Source organism: Gallus gallus, chromosome 19 (genome assembly GCF_016699485.2).
Source record: "Gallus gallus isolate bGalGal1 chromosome 19, bGalGal1.mat.broiler.GRCg7b, whole genome shotgun sequence".
NCBI classification, from domain to species: domain Eukaryota; kingdom Metazoa; phylum Chordata; class Aves; order Galliformes; family Phasianidae; genus Gallus; species Gallus gallus.
Genome location: NC_052550.1, coordinates 8,098,768 through 8,113,905, shown reverse-complemented (window position 1 = coordinate 8,113,905; position 15,138 = coordinate 8,098,768). Strand labels below are relative to the sequence as shown.

Here is a 15,138-nt window from a genome sequence, read left to right as displayed (position 1 = left end):
GGCCGCCCCTGCAGCCCCATCCTTGGCACCGAGGGGATCGCTCTACCCCGATGCAGGGGGGACCTTTTTGTGCCATCCCGGCGCCCGCCAGCCGGGCGCGCAGCCCCGCGGCAGCCACAATGCGCAGTGTCCCCCGACCCCCCCCCCAGCTCCCAATTAGGCTCCACTCGCTCCGTTGCGCGCACGGCCCCGCAGCCCCAATTACCCGCGGGGTCGCCGCTCTGTCTGCCGGCCCCGATGGCGGGGAGAGGCACAAAGGGCAGCGCCGGAGCCTCCGAGGGGCTCCACTGCGCGCCCTCAGCCCCACCCGCGCAGAGCTCTGCGCACCCGCGCACCTGTGCTCGGGGCGGGGCGCACCCCGACGGCCGTCCTCGGCCCCGCACCTGCGGCCGTGCGCCATATATGGGGCAGCACCCGGCGCCGGCTCGTTCCGTGCTGCTGCTGTTTGTCTGGGAAAGGTCAGTACTGGCTGTTCCGGCCCCTGTTTCCTTCTCCACCGCCTTTTTCCTCCTCTTTGCCCAGCGCTGGGGTTGCCGAGCCTAGCACCGACGTGGTGGGGGAGCGGGCAGCCTGGCTTTGTAGCGAGATGTTTGGTTGTGAGATGGGGGTGCGGGAGCTGCCGTCTGGACTGTCCGCCCCCCTCTGTTCCCAGTGTTGCTTTGATCTGTGCGGGTGTCGGGAGCGGGGCGGGGGGGATGGAAACGCTATTTGGAAACGAGAGCTGTTTATTTGGACGTAGAGCTGCCTATGAGCCACAAGCACGGGTTACTCCGGCTTCGCTGTAAGGACAGGGTGGGAAAGGGGAAAGGGGAGGCTCTCTGTTTGTTCCCGTCGCCTGCAGCAGCGGGTGATGCTGAGGGAAAGCCGGGCCCGACGCCCTGCGGCGCCCACCCGGCCCTTTCCCAGGACGGCCTGGAGCCGCGCATCCGACGGGGCGGGACGGGGGCTGCCAGCACAGAGGCCGCACCGTTCCTCTCTGCGCGGCCACGGGCACTGCTAAGGGGCAGCGGGGCGGGAACAGGGAAAAAAAAAAACCCAAAATATATATATATATATATTTTATGTGGGGAAAAAAGAAAGGAAAAATGGGAAGAGAGGGGGGAAGAAAAAGGGGGGGAAAAGGCTTTTTCCTACGGGTCCCGGCCGCCCTACGCCGCCACCAGGTGGTGCCGTCGCTCCGCGCCGCGGGCGGACCCGAGGGGGAGGGCAGCCGGGTGGGGCTTTGCCGACGGGGCGGACGGGACAGACTGTGAGCAGCCGTGCTGCCCTCTTGCTGTGGGTTTGGCTGTGCCCACCCCGCCGTGGGGAGCAGGGGACGCTCGCTCCGAGGCAGTTAAGCGTGAGTGAGCAGCCAGAGGTGGGGCTGCTCTGCCTTCTGCACGCTGGGTTTTATATCGCCTGGAGTATTAAGGGATGAAGTCATGCAGAAGGGCTGTTTTTATTCCCCATCGAATTGGCATCGCTGTGAGCGGTGACATAAGCACAGGTACAGCTGTCCTTTGCCTCCTGTTGATTTCAGTAAATGGCCGTTGCCTCCAGCCCTGGGCCTGGCATGCTCTGTAATTCTTAGGAAATGAGATCTAATTAAAATGAGACAGCGCTGTCAGGGGAGCACCTAATTGTCTTTGCAAAATGACCTTGTGGGGATGCTGGCTGTGTTCCCAGAAGAAAGGTGTTGTCGGTGCAAAATCCCATACAGCTGGGGGAATCAGTTAAAGACTTTTGGGAAATAAATCCCTGGGCTGGGAAGTAACGAGCTGCAGCACCACTCAGCTCTGCAATCCTCCCGCTGCCCCCGGCCCAAGTGATGTCAGTGCTCAGGGACAGCCCCCCAGAATGGCTTTAAAAGAGAAATGGCACTCAGCAGGGATGGGTCGGGGTAAATACCTACAGGTGTCCCTCACTTCCCAATCCTGCGCCTTCCTCTCAGCTCAGTAGGAAATGAAGGTGGTTTGGCCATTAAAGCCTCAAAATAACAGGGCTGGGCAGTGGGACAAGCCTCCACGAGAGGGAGTGTTTGTAGGGATTTCCATCCTAGATGTGCATTCTTTTTCTAAATATCTATTTTTGTTTCTTTTCCCAGTTGTTGTTTTTCAGGCAGACCCATCCCTGCCTGCAGCCCTCTGAGCCCATTTCCTTCTGGTGGGGGAAGAACTGAGCAGAAATCTCAGTTTTTCCACAGCAAATTGCTGTGCTGCTGTCGTGACACACTGGTGACACGCTGGGAAACGCCACTCCTTTGTAGGGTGGTCCTGTCCCTGTGTCCCACCATGAGGGCATGATCCTCCTTTTGGCCCTATTGGTCCAACTGGGGAAGAAGTCTCCCACTGGACTGAGTGCTTCTCTGTTTTGGGGCTCCACCAATGCCCCCAGAAAGGTGAAAGGATGGTGGTGATTGCCCCAAATGACTGCTGTCAGATCTGCAGCCCAAACTCCGTGTTCTGTGGCTGCAGGAGCTCTGAGTGCTTTGTAGGAAAGATGGACAAAGGGGACCTCACCCCCTACCCTGTCTCTGGAGCCTCCGCTGCCCTATCTGCAAATTGCACAGCAGATTATCAGGCAGCAGTGGGGAGATTAGAGCCCTGTGGTCGTCTGCTTCCCCCAGAGCTGGGGCTGAGGCCAGAGCAGACTGTTTGGCACCATGGGGTTGGGGCCAGGGTAACCTTTTCCTTTTCTGGGAGCTCCTTGAGGAGCATTCAGATTTGCAATTAGGAAGGAGGGGGGAAAAAAGAGAGAAAGAAAAGGGAATGCACCATCACAACCAGCTGAATCCATCAGGGCTGGAAGGAAAGCCAGGCAGTGCACCAGCTGCGCCCTGTGGGCAGGCAAGGAGGCACTGGTGGGTCTGACCTCAAGTGCTGCAAATCCCCCATCAGGGAGAAGCCCACATATGGGGGATTTGTGCCCCATGCAGGAGCTGGATGCAGGTCTGCTCTGTGGGTGCCCAGCACAGTGTGTGTGGGTGCAATTCTTGGTCTGATGCCATGCAGGGAGTGATGCTTGTCGTACCTGGATGGTTTTTCAGGGGGTGCACCCAGAGAGAAATGGCAAAGCCACATCTCTGCTCACTGGGTTCTCCCAGGCAGAATGTCTGCCCACTGCTCCAAGCCCAACCTGGTCTGTGGTGGGTGCAGATGAGCAGCAGCTTTGCTGGGCAGTCCAGTGCTGCAGAGCCCTGATGAGCCCTAATGGCTTAACGGGCTTAGGGAGGGGCTGCTCCTATAAACAATCACGTGCATTAGTGCAGATCTCATTAATCCCTGTCTCCTGTATTCCTAATGCCCGGGCATCCCCTGTGTCAGGAGCACAGGGCCCTGGGGCTGCCATCCCTGTGGGACTGAGGTGTTTGGGGTTTCAGTTCCCAGAGCCACATCCATTAAGCTTAGCTGGAGCAGAAGGAGGAATCGAAGAGGTAAAAAGCCATCTGAGGTCCTCAGCTATTTTAAACCTGGTTTGCAGTTTTGCTTGCTCTGCTAGCAGGGAAGTAGCTAATGCTGCCCGTGGGTGCTCCTGCTCCTTAGTGCCAAGCTTTGTGGGAAGGGAATGGTTTCTCATCTGCTTGTTAGCGGCAGCAACCAGCCCTGGCATCGTGTGCCTCTGTTTAGGGTGAGCATTGGTTTGGGCAGGGAGCACCTCAGCATCTTCAGCTGGAAGCCCTCTGCAGCCTCACCTCCAGGGAAAGGGATGGGGCAGGCAGCGGAGCTTGAGCGAGCAGCTCCCAGGGGAGCGAGGCTCTGGCAGAGCAGCAGCCTTGGCCCCGCAGTCACCCGTTGGATGCGCTTCCGGCTGCTTTTCATCTCGCTCCGAGTTTCAAAGCCGTCCATCCCTTCCAGCCCCAGCACTGCCGCCAGCCCCGGCACAGCTTCAAAGCGGGGCTGTGTGGGGCGGCTGGGGGGGACGGCGCCGGCAGGACGGGGGCTTTGTCATCGTCCCCCCCCTTCCCCAGGCTGGGTGCTGGCAGGGATGGGCCCCCGCACCTCCCTGTGTGCTGGAATCCCATGGGGAGGTGGAGAGCTGTCCTCTGCCCTTGGCCCTGGGGTGGTGATGGGCACTGCTGGTGATGCTCCTGCTCCAAATCCCTCTTGTCCCCCTACTGAGAAGGGGCGCAGTGCTCAGGGATGAGCAGCAAACCTCATGCTGCTCCCTTACAGCTCCGTGTTTGCAGAGCATTCAGCAGTGGTGCTCTGCTTTTTCTGGGAGCTCTTGCTGCAGCAAATCTGTTTGGAGAGCACTCACTGCTCGGTGGCAGAACGCATTCCTGAGATGGAAAAAGCTCTTCTCGAGGAAAACATGACATTTCGATGGAAAAGTAACTTTGTGCACTGTTTCTAATTTTAAAGCTCTGCCTTGGAATGCTACCATGGACTTTGAAATCAGAGCCGGCCGTTATGCTTTCCAGGTTTTATCCACCTTTCCCATAGAATTTCAAATCGCTCCCCCTGTTGACGAGGCAATATTCGTTCTTCCTCAGTGGATTTTGTATCAGTTGCTTCCAAAGCACAGCTTTCCTTATCCCATCCCTTCTTCTTTTTCCAGCCCTTGCCTATCAGTACATCCGAGGCAGAGGCTGGGAACCTCCCAGAGCTCTGTACCTGGCTGCTGCCCCCTGGGTGGGGAATGAATGAATGAATGAAGCCCCCTCCCAGCCCGGCTGCTCGCTGAGATCAACTCTTGGGTGTGTCTTTCAAATCCATGTGTCTGCTCGTTTTGTCCCCGTTGAATGGGGGAAGTTAATGTATGTTTATCTGAGCTGTGTTAAGGGAGAAATGCGGTGTTCCCTCTGTGCTCTGAGCGCTTCCAACTGGGCTCTCTTTGCCGCTGGGTGCTGCAGCAGGACGGAGCCAGCAGAGGGGATGCGAGAGCACTGATGCGGCTCCATCGTGAGCCTCAGGAACGGCCACTGGGTGACTCCTATTACGATGATTATTTCTAAGTAACGGTGATCCAGTCACACGTACGAGAGTGATGTCCCAGCAGCCATCAGTCTGGTAATGCTGGGGATACAGCTAGTGGAGAGATGTCCCCCACCTGGGAGCCCATCCCTGAGCACATCTGTCCCATACTCGGTGCTATCATGGCCTCTCCAGCCACAATGCCACCACACTGCACCATCCCACCTCGTGCAGAGCATCCCTGCACCCCATGCCAGGGGGCACAGCCATCTCTTCGGGGCTGAGAGCCCCCAGTAAAGCCCAGCACCCACCAGTGTCACCTATTTGGGACCCATTGTCAGGGGACAGTGGTGGCAGTGCCCCTCTCCTGGCCCAGCTCCTGAGATCCCATCTCTGTGGATGTTTGGCACTATTTACCCTGGCAGATGATATCTCAGTGCTGTCCTTTGGGGTGACAAACAGGGCTGGTTAAACGCAGTCATCCCTCAAACAGGTTTAAGTGGGTTTCGCTGTAAAATAAATTGATTTCAACAAAACCTTTTTTGATAAATTAAACCAGCACCGCTCTGTGTATAATTTCTATAAACAGTCTTCTCCAGTGTTTACCTAACCTGGGCACACAGAAACTCTTGCACATTAAATATGAGATGAAAAGGGGCTATGAAATCTTTACATGCATCTTTTCAAGTCAGTGTGCCATGGGGAAATGCTTGGCTGGTTTGGGGCTGCTGCTGGAGGAGCAGGATTTCTTTCCTGGGGATGCTATGGGTGTGCAGTGCTATGCATCTATACCCGCCTCTATGTTTGGAGGTTGCTGTGGTTTATCCCCCTAGGTCAGGTCTGTGGGTTACTCATGGCTTTTCCCAGCTTTGTTTTGTGGGTTACTGGTGGAGAAGCATCGCTGTGCCCTGGATTGGTGATATATGATGGAGCAGTTCAGGCTGTGCTCGTTCAGTGCTGAGTAATTCGAGTTCTTCCCTTTGAGTGCTCCTATGCAGAGCACTGTTTTAATGAGGACAGGTGCTTTCCTGGTGCTTTTCAGCACTGTTTTTGATGGTGCTGTGTTAGCAGAGATCACTTCTGCTGGACAACAGTGAATTTGTGGAGAAACCAACTGCTCAATGTGGTTATCACTGAAGTCTCTTATAAAATATACACAGCAATCGAGATAATGACCACGGCGGTAAATTGGGACTACGTTGAAAACATAAAGCATTTTTTTCAATTTATTGGTAATATAAAAAAAATTGGGGTATTTTTCTGTCCCTGCTAAGAAGAAAGGTAGAGAAGCTGATGTAGGGAGATCTGCAGTAGCGCTGCTCCAAATTTGGTGGGGGTGTTTGTGGGATTGCAGATAGCAAACAGGGTGCATGGAGCACGCCAAGCACGTGGATACAGAGCAGCGAATGGGGCTGAGGGTGCTGCTGGGTTGGTAAGGGGACAGAGAATGGGACTTCACCCTCTGGTGCCAGCCCAGGGCCCAGGGGTTGACCTCCAAGCACTGCTGGTAAGTGTAAAAGTATTAATAATGCTGCAGCGGGTCTCCAAGAATGGGAATTTACGGTGGTAGTCAAAGCCAATGTTTCGGATCAATGCAACATCCCTACTCAGAATGAAAAAATAAATTAAACGGACTGTCATGTGGAGGGTATGTAACCAAATCAATCATATTTATGGTGTTTAATCAAAACTCGGTTTGGTTAAATGTATTCCATATGATGGCTGTGGGTTGCGGGATGCTCAACTCAAGGAAGCCACCATTGGCGCTGCTGTTGAGCGGAGGGCTCAGCCCAGGGCTGTTGCCTTCAGACCAGGTGTTCATTTGCTGATGATGCTTATGTGTGTGTGTACCCAGGACAATGCTGATGGACTGCTGTGGATAAATGATGTTCGTTCTGCACCTTGAGGGTGGGATGCTGCCTTGCACAGGTAGGTGTGAGGGGTCCAAACCTACAAGAATCTCCCACCCCTAACTCTGGCGTGGGCTGTGCCGTGCTCCCATCCTGGAAGGAGGATCCCATCTCTCCGGCCTTTCCTTTCCTCCTGGAAGCTGGATATTGGAATTCCTCCTAGCTGCATACATAATGCACGACATTAATCTTCCCTTAAAGCGCCCTCCTTCCACAAAGCCCCTCTGTATTGATCCAACAAAGACAATTATATATTATAGGGGGGAGGAGGGAAAGAGCTGAAATATTTGAGATTGGCCCCTCCGCTTGGATTTATGACGTGTCTGCCCCACGGTGTCTGCCTATTTTTTACTCTAAGCCTCCACGACAGAGGTCATGTCTTCCTCCACATCCAGCACCGATGGGGCTGTATGGAACACCACACCAATGGACTGCTGTGCCAACAACATGTTGGGTTGGAGGTATGCAATTGCCATCTGGGTACAGTCCCTGTGGCCAAACCCAATGGCGATGTAGGACACAAGGGTGGCTGCCCATCGCCGCTCCCTCCGGAAAGGAGCCAGACAGGAGAGAAATCACTGCTGTCCATGCCCCAAAATCAAGATGTGAAGTGGACAAGGTAACAGAGTTTGTGTGGGGAAGGAGAAAATAATGAATTACTGGGACTGGCCATTCGTAAACGCGCGTGAGATTAATGAGCAAAGTCTTCTCCATAACACAGAAGGCATGAAATCAATCCCGCGCCCGGAGAATAATGAGGGAATCAATAGGATTATGAGGTTAAGGCTGGAGTAAACCTGAATGACAGCTGCAAAATAAATTTTATTTGGAGGACGTGGCTGGGGTTAAATGAAACATAATAAATAATGTAAAGCATTTAAGGAAATGGCTCCGAGATGTAAGGAAGAACAGAAGGCCCCACAGTTGCTAAACCTGTCCCATTGCTATTTGCTGTGTGTGACAAAGCCCATGGCACTGTGGGGCTGCCCTCGTCCCTGTGCCACAATGGGGACACAGTGGTGACAGTGACTGGGGCAGTGATGAGCGTGTGGGAGCTGTGGTGCCCATCCGATGCTGTGGGTACATCACCTGTGTGTTGCAGGATTGTGACCCTGACCCATCATGCCCTCCTTGCTCTGGGATGCTTCTGCTCTCCTGGTGTCCAGGGAAGGTGATCCCATGTAAAATAAATCAACAAATAATCAATCCCCATTCAATGGCCCTGGGATGGGCTACTGTAGAGGATGAGCTCCCCGTGACCGTGGTCTGGGGATGGGGTTTCAGCCGGTGCACGGCCCAGGGGGGCTGTGGAGCTCAGCCCCCACACAGCAGACTGCTTTGGGTCAGGGGCTTCCAGTACGAAGGGAGCTGGACCTGCCTGTTGCATTGGGTTGCAGTGATTTGTCTTACATGGCTGAATTCTGCTAATGCTCCTCTCCAACAGGCTCTGTTCTGCTGTTCCCTCTGCTGAGATGTCAGAAGGACTCCCCAGGCATCCATCCACACTGAACACCTCCATGAGACCTCTCTGCCCCAGGAAGCAGGAAGATGCCTTTATATGTCCCCTTTTAGCAGCTGCTGCAAACTTCTTTTATGCTAAAGGTAAAGGCATATTTATTATTGGTGTAAAAGAGGAGGAACTGCTGCTGCTCTGAACAGCCTGGGGTTGTCCTTCAGCATCTGGCACGTGTGGGGGCACAACCGGAGCCAGCGATGCTGCTGAGCACCCCAATGCATCCCATGGCTCCTGGGGACCAAACAGGACTTTGTGAGCATCCCCTGCGGGTTTCACTCCAGCATCCTCCTTGCCACAGGAGAACAGCACTAGGAGGCTGTTTTGCAGGGTGCGTTTTTTATTCTTGTTATTACCTCCATTAATGCTTTTGAAACACTGCACAGACACACTCTGCCCCAAATCCCAGAGGTCAGTGGGGAGTGGGCCCCACACCTGCAGCCAGCCCTGTGCTGGTGGCTGCTGCCCTACAGTGCTGCTGGTGTTTCTTTTTGCCTTTATTTTGCCGAGCTGTTTTGGAACAGGGTGGCCAAGAGCGGGGATTTCATACAGTAAACAGAAAAGCTGTTCTGAAGTTATTTATTGGTTCTGTTTTCCAGCACGTGGAGCCGCGTTGATTTATTTAGCAGCGTCTCTGGAGGCTTCTTCAAGGTTAAGATGTAGACATCGCATGTTAGGCTGGGCTGAATGCTGGCAGGAAAAGACATTTGGCTCTTCTAATTGGAAAAACACGCCGCTTTTATCACCCCGAGGCCAAGCCTCTACCACAGCCACACAGCACAGGGGAACACAGCGGCTCAGCCCTGGGTCCCCAGAAAGGAGCACCGTCCCCTCACTGCCCTCCAGGTGCCTCCCAGCCCGCATTTTGCTGATTGTGCCTATTTTTTTGGCGGGGTGTGGGGCTCTCCCTAAGGCATGGCATGGCGGGAGGTGGTGGTCAGGCAAGGATGAACCAGGTCCCCTTCCCTATGTCCCCATCACCATTGCTCCCAGTGCTGGCGGGCTGGAGGTAGGGAGCCGCGAAGGGAAGGTGCGGGCTGAGGTTTAGAAATCATGATGTGTGAATTGAAATGGGAAGCAATGGATCTCAGGAATCACCGCAACTGCTACAAGGTGTTCCTGAAGCTGTCAGCAAGACATCTGCCCGCTCGCCGCGGCTGCGGGAGGACGGGGAGCGGAGGAGCGCCGGGAGCGTGGGGTCCTGCAGTGGGGCTGGAGAGACCCCAGTGGGGCAGCAGTGTGGTTTGGGGTGGAAAAAGGAGGAGAATGGCTCTTGGGAGGGCCCTGGAGCAAAGCCCTGGCTGCGGAGCTCTCTCCTCGTAACTCATCCCGGGGCGACCACGAGAGGGATGCCGCCGGCCCCAGCCCGCGATTTACGGCTCAGGGGGAAGAAATGCAGCCGCTCTGTGAGTGCACTCCAGGCAGCTGCTGCTGTCTTCTTCCATCCGGAGCTCAGCACTCACACTGCCCATCGCAAGGTGGATGCATGGCTGGGGGTTCCAGAACAGAAAGTCAGCCCTGATCCCATCCCGCTGCACATCCCGACGGCCTTGGGCTGTGAGTCCCACTCCCAGGCCATGTGGGCCCATGTTGCCCTTTGACTTCAGCCATGTGCACATCCCAGCACCGAGAGGGCTCTGAGGCCACGAGGAGCCAGAAATAACCCAGCCCTGCGATGCTGAAGGGACATGAACTGTGATTGATTGCAGGTCAGCCCCGGTGGTGCACCCATCCCTGCTGAGTGCTCAGCACCGGTCACGGAGCTGTCAGCCACGCTGTGCCTCAGTTTCCCCACTGCTGCTGGCTGCCATGGGCTGCGTGCTGAGTTTCGGTAAGTTCTGATTGAGAAAAGCAAAAGAGAAAGAGTAAATCTGCACAGTGGGGTGCTGACATCCACCTGAGCCTGCTGAGGGCTGCACTAAGATTTTGGGGCTGGGGGTACTGTCTGTGCCAGCCTGCACCCACAGCCCTCCCTTTCACTCACAGCTCCAAACAAACCCAGGGAGCACACGTGACCTTCAGTGTATAGCTTAAGGCTTTTAAAGCTCTGCTCTAATTCTTCTCACTCCCCACACATCCATCCCCTGCACCAGCCTCCTCATTTCTCTTTCCCTACCGTAAACTTATCCCCTTTCTAAAGTGCCCGGAGAAGATGCTGTGGATGAAATGTTACTTTAGCTTAATTTCCTATTCTTAACATATGCTTTAATTAATGTCATTTTCTTTGATTCACTGCCAACATGCCAGCACAGCACTTCCTTCTTTTCCCAACCTTTACTATAACCCTGTGGCTAGGGAAGGGTGCTCATGTGTGAAACACTCACCGATGTCTCTCAGTGAGGATTCTTGCAGCTGAAGCTTCAGTGCAGAATGGCAAAGCAGGGGAATGGGGAAGGGACACCCAGCTGCTGATTTCCCACTGCACTGAGCGCTGGGGGCACAGTGGGTGTGAACAGCACCTCCTGCCACCCCTATGGGCTGTAAAAATTCCACCCTATCCATTTATTTCAGGCGCAGTGTGTCTAAGAAGCCCCTTCCCCATCCATCTCGGTGTTCCCACTGCACAACACGGAGCACACCCACTGATGAAGGCACACAGCATCCTCATCTGGCCGGGCTGCCTCAGCCACGTCGGTACTCAGAGCTACAGATACAGAGGTAAGGCTGCATTTTTGGTGATCCTTTGTCCCCTGTTTTGCAGGAGCCAGCTGGGTCTCCCACCACAGACAGGGAATTGCTGTGGGCTCCCTGTGCCCCAGAGCAGCATTGAGGCATTGAGCCATTGCCCCTCCTGACCCCAGACCCTGCACACAGCAGGGCCTGAAATGGCCCTTTCCCAGACATCTCCGTAAGCAATGCCTTCAGTCTCTGCTTAATGACTCCCAGCCATCCTTCCTCCTTGCAGAAGCCAGCAGCACAGCAGGCAGGGCAGATCCCCAGCTCCTGCTCCCCCCATTCCAAACAGCAACTTTGGGGTCTCACAGCAAACCCCATCCCACCAGCAGCAAACCCCCTATTTCCAGGCCTGGCCCTGGTTTGTTCTCATTTCCTTTCCTTACTGAGCCTCCCCCCAGGAATGGGACGATGTCTTTTACAGCTCTCCCTGCTTCCAGTGTATCAGAAGCATGCCAAGACATTGCCCTCTCCCAGGGGTGAGGAGCAAAGTGCCCAATGTGGAGACGAGAACTGATCTGGTGCTGCTGCAGCTGAGGGGCACAGTGCAGGGCCACAGCCACGTGGGGACTGGGATTGAACCCGGTGCAAGAAGCCCAGGAGGAAATCCCATCCCAATGCTATGGGGCAGAAACCCAATGCTGCCCCCAAAATCTTTCCCCACAGCCTCCATCCTGCTGCCTTCCCCCCCAGTCCTCCTTCTCTCACCTTGCCTTCCTCCATTGCATCCATCCTCCTCTCTGGTGCCTCTTGCTCCATCTCTGGGCACTGCTTTCCCCTCCCCTCCTCCCTTCCCAACCCCTGAGCTCCAGCTAGTTTAGATCTGCCCTGGGGTGATGTAGGGGGGAACAGGGGCAGCACTGACCCCTCTCCATACTCCCAGTTTGGCTCAGTCTGAGCCCTATGGTTGGGATGTCCCTCCCACACCCAGGGCTGCTGGCAGCATCTGGCCCCACTCCAGAGAGGAGGAGGAGGTGGAAGAGGAGATTCCCCCATGGGCAGCACTGTGGTGCAAAAGGCTGAAAGGAGCTCTGGCCAGGAGCAGGGCCTTGTGTGGAGGTGGTGGGTGTGAGGATGGCTGAGGATGCTTTTGCCTAAAGAGCAGTGGGATGTGAAGGCAAACAGTGGGAACATTGCTCCTGGAGCGTGGTGGTGCTGCCCAGGCACTGCCCTGCTCTGCCTGTGAGCGTTGGGACCCAGCCCATGCTGTGGTGAGCACAGCATTTGAATGCAGCCAACTGACCCCCAGGGCCTCAGGCAGTGCTGCAGAGCAGTGCTGGGGCTCACCATGCATCCTTGCTCAGTGCCAGGGTGTGCACAGTGCTGGGCATGGCTCACACTGTCCGTTCTCTGCTCACCCTGCAGGACAGATATTGCCTATAGCAAAAAATTACCCTCCATAGCAAAAATACAACAATCTCTACGGGCAGGACTCGTTCTGTGCCCTCCGTCCCAGCATGACGATACCCACAGTGCTCCTACAGCACCACAGGGCAGTTCCCTGCTCTGGTGCAGGGCTTTGGGATGAGGGTCCCCTCTCCTCCTCCTGCTCAGTGAGCGATGCCTTCACATGGCTGTCCCAAAGCTCCAGGCCCACTCAGCCCCGTGCTGCAACGCACAGAGCCGGAACAAAGCCGTGCTGCCTCAAATTCCTCCAGCGCCGGGCTCGGGGCTCTGTGCTGCTTTCAGTTCCTAAAGCCAGCTTCGCGCTGTGCCCTGTCGGCCCACTCCCACGCTCCAGCACGGGGTATCTTGACAGATTGTTTGGTGGTTTGTTTGTTTGTTTTCTATTTTATAATAAAAGGAAAAAAAGCGATTGCAAAGCAGAAAGGACCGTTTTGGGGGTACATTTGGCAGTGAAATCAGAGCTCGGGCTGGGAACCAGCAGGACAGCCTCCCTGCAGCCTCCCTGCGATGCTCTCCATGCACCGAACCCCGCACCACTCCTTCCTACACCATCCCCCCGCTCACACCAATGACTTTTATTTTCGTACACGAAAAAGAAAACGCACAACGGATTGGGAGCGTTATTTTTCTGAACGCCACTTCGAAGAGTAAAAATCTGAAAGCGTAAATCCGGAGCATCGTGGCAAAATCCGGGCTCGGTTTAAAAACTAAAAGGGTTCTGCGATTGTTTCTTTTCGTTTGTGAAATAATTCAACCCTCACCAATATTCCGGGCAGACGACCGCCGTTTAATCTCAGCGGTCGCACAACGAACTGAGATTCCGAGGGGGTGAGAGCGTTCGGCGCAACGTAACTATCAAATATCCCCCGAAGACTTAAAGCAAACCACACGTGGCTGCTTCTCTCGCTGCCCCACTGCCCGCAGCCATCGGTGCAGGACGGAGGACCGCAGCGCTTCGCAGTGCCATTAAGCATTCGTTAAAACATTTACTCGATGGGCCGTAACAAAGCGCCGGAGCCGCGGGCGCACGCAGAGACTCCATCGGACGGTTCTGCGGTGCAAAACCGTCGCGTTCAGAGCCGCGCAGCCCTCAGTCCCCTCTCATCGCACCTCTCTCGGGCAGATGCTGGAGGTGGAAGGGCTGCAGCTTACCCCGCTTTCTGCCGTCGGTTCTGGGCGTTCCGATTTCGGGTTCCCCTCTCGGCCCGGAGCGCAGTGCCCGGCCCGTGGCATCAGAGCCTGAGGGATGGAGGGGGAAAGCAACGTGAGCCAGAAGCTCGCAGCGAGGTCTGTAAGTCCTTGTATGGCAGAAATAAACGTATTACACCGTTATTAGAGATTTGGCGCTGGCCCTGTCGAGAAGCCCGGCTTTGGTGCTCTGCGATTCCTCCCGAGAACAGAACTCAGCGGTTGCTCTCCGTACTCGCCGCGTTTTCTCTGGCCAAATCCTGCCACCTTTTCTCAGCCCTCAGCCATTCAAACCCGCAGCGGCGGTGCGAACCGCTGCGCTCCCGCTGCAGCCGACAGCTCCGTGCCAAAGCGCACGGCCGCGGCTCCCCACCCCCCGTCGGGGCGGCCGTCGGGGCTGGCAGCTCCGCGAGGTTCATCGCATTTGGGGGGGAAAAGAAACAATAAAGGAGAGCCGCACCGGCAACGGCTGCGCGGCAGGGCATCCCCGCAGGTAGCGCGCAGCCGCAGCCTTTTCGGGTTTTGTTTTGCTTTGTTTTGTTTTTCTTCTTCTTCTTTTTTTTTATTTTTCTTTCCCCCGGCCCGCGACTGTAATTATTAGAGAAAAGCGACAGTGAGCTTTTATTAATCGACGGTGTTCGGGGCCAAGGCATGAGCTCGGTGACAGTGATGAGTGGTGTGGAGAGCCGGTCTCTGGAAGCAGGGCTTATCCTCCCCCCTTTGCCTGCTCCCTGGACTCGGCGATGATGAGCCACGAATAGGAGCCACCCTGCCGTCGGGGATCCGGCCGTTTATCTGCCGGGTGATGACAGTCGGGGTGGATTGGAGCCTCGCCGTGGATTGCCGGAGCCTCTTGGAAGCACCGCGGATACGGGGACGCTGAGGTGGCGGGAGCGGCCGCGGCCTCTCCCAGCCCGGACGGCCCCGGCCCCGACGTTGCGGTCGGAGAGCCGCGGGGCGCTGACCGCTGTGCGCAGGTGGACGGCGTTCCGGGCACGGACAGCCCCGGCCCGAGAAAGGCCCGAAGCGGCCCCTCTTCTACAAACGGGGAGTGCCGGGGCTGGAGGGGAGGAGGGGGGGACTTCGGCTTTGTTTTAATCAAATACTCCCCACTCGGGATCGCCCCCCCCCCCCACAGCCGTTTTTGCTTGAGAGACAAAAACTGCCCTGAACGTAGGAAAGAGGAGGAAACGCCCGTGATTGCAGCTGCGGGAGGAAGGGGTGGAGGGAGGCAAAACCCAAACAAAGCCGAGCACCAGCACACAGCCGACACCGAAATCGTATCACCGCGCAGCCGCTGACCCCGGGCAGAGCCTCGGGCAGAGCCACGAGCCCGGCTCCGAGGTTCGGTACCCCTCACCCGACCCCCCCGGGCTCACGTCGGGGTCCGCTCTCACCTGCCGTCAGCTCCGCGCTGCTCCCCCGCCCGCACGGCCCGCTCTGCCCGGCCCTGGTCGGTCTTTCTTTCTATTTATATATTTATTTTTCCTGTTTCTTTCCTTCTTTCTTTCTTTCTTTCTTTTTTTTTTTTTTTTTCCCATTTTTCCGTACGAGC

The 15,138-nt window shown here is 55.9% G+C and overlaps 1 protein-coding gene and 1 long non-coding RNA gene across 9 annotated transcripts; one reads left to right on the top strand and one right to left on the bottom strand.

Moving 5' to 3' along the window:
* Positions 1-268: 268 nt before the first annotated feature.
* On the top strand, positions 269-13,732 carry LOC772381. 8 transcript variants are annotated; one of them, XM_015296141.4, is made up of 8 exons: positions 279-458; positions 6,748-6,821; positions 7,173-7,421; positions 8,247-8,404; positions 8,915-9,161; positions 10,025-10,146; positions 10,827-10,973; positions 12,793-13,732. In XM_015296141.4, the coding sequence occupies exons 3-8, from the start codon at positions 7,213-7,215 to the stop codon at positions 12,846-12,848; spliced, it is 939 nt and encodes a 312-aa protein (XP_015151627.2). In that variant the 5' UTR covers positions 279-458; positions 6,748-6,821; positions 7,173-7,212; the 3' UTR covers positions 12,849-13,732. The 8 variants fall into 8 exon arrangements, with proteins under 8 accessions (XP_040506444.1, XP_040506446.1, XP_040506441.1 ...); XM_040650510.2 differs by having other exon boundaries at positions 269-458; positions 7,161-7,263; positions 10,827-13,732; XM_040650512.2 differs by having other exon boundaries at positions 270-458; positions 7,173-7,263; positions 10,827-13,732.
* On the bottom strand, positions 8,881-14,816 carry LOC124417316. Its single transcript, XR_006931848.1, has 2 exons — positions 13,548-14,816; positions 8,881-10,153 (listed from the first exon to the last, which is right to left on the bottom strand). It is a non-coding gene; the product is annotated as an uncharacterized LOC124417316 (long non-coding RNA).
* Between the last annotated feature and the right edge of the window lie 322 nt (positions 14,817-15,138).